This window comes from Merops nubicus, unplaced genomic scaffold, assembly GCF_000691845.1.
Source record: "Merops nubicus isolate BGI_N331 unplaced genomic scaffold, ASM69184v1 scaffold52709, whole genome shotgun sequence".
NCBI classification, from domain to species: domain Eukaryota; kingdom Metazoa; phylum Chordata; class Aves; order Coraciiformes; family Meropidae; genus Merops; species Merops nubicus.
This window is the reverse complement of record NW_008631359.1, coordinates 1-656: the sequence shown is the minus strand read 5'-3', so window position 1 is coordinate 656 and position 656 is coordinate 1. Positions and strand designations below refer to the sequence as shown.

General features: G+C 55.9%; 1 protein-coding gene across 1 annotated transcript in view; it reads left to right on the top strand.

The window, feature by feature from the left end:
• LOC103779872 (RING finger protein 121-like) overlaps positions 1-450 on the top strand; it is a gene marked incomplete at both ends in the record, with an annotated part of 1,607 nt that extends 1,157 nt beyond the window's left edge. Inside the window, one exon of the mRNA XM_008947515.1 lies at positions 330-450. Within this exon, the coding sequence (XP_008945763.1) occupies positions 330-450 (121 nt within the window). The remainder of the gene's footprint in view (positions 1-329) is intronic.
• Positions 451-656: the final 206 nt, after the last annotated feature.

Here is a 656-nt window from a genome sequence, read left to right as displayed (position 1 = left end):
AAACCCGCCCTGGATATGATCCTGGATGTGAGGCTGAAGCAGGGGGGCTGGATGGAATGATCTCCAGAGGTCCCTTCCAGCCTACCTGTGCTGGGATCCTGTGGTCTGCACTCAAACACTGCTTGCTGATGGCCCAGGTGAAGTGTGCCAGCAGCAGGGGCTGGGGTTGTTCTTGGCAGGCAACTAGAAGACCTCTTTGGGTGCTGCTGCTCAGTGACGTGTGTTCGCTGCCGTGGTGGATTACTCCTGTGATTGACTTGGTGCTGTGGACATCCCAAGAGAGCCCCACATAACTCCTCTTGATGTTCTTTGGGCTTCTTATGTTGCAGAATCAAACCAGAAGATGCAATGGACTTTGGCATCTCCCTGCTCTTCTATGGGCTTTACTACGGGGTGCTGGAGCGGGACTTCGCTGAGATGTGTGCAGACTACATGGCCTCAACCATCGGGGTGAGTCAGCCTCTGCTGTCCCCTGGGCAAGTGTCCCCACCACAGAGGGGGTGGGGCCTGAAAGATGTCACTCCCAAAAATGGGCAAGTGCATCAACCCCCCCCACCATGAGGAAAGTCTCCCCGAGGCTGCTGCTGTTCTCTCTGGGTGAGAGATAGTCAAGGCTGGGAGATTTCTGATGGAATCCTGGGGTCGGTTTTGGGCCC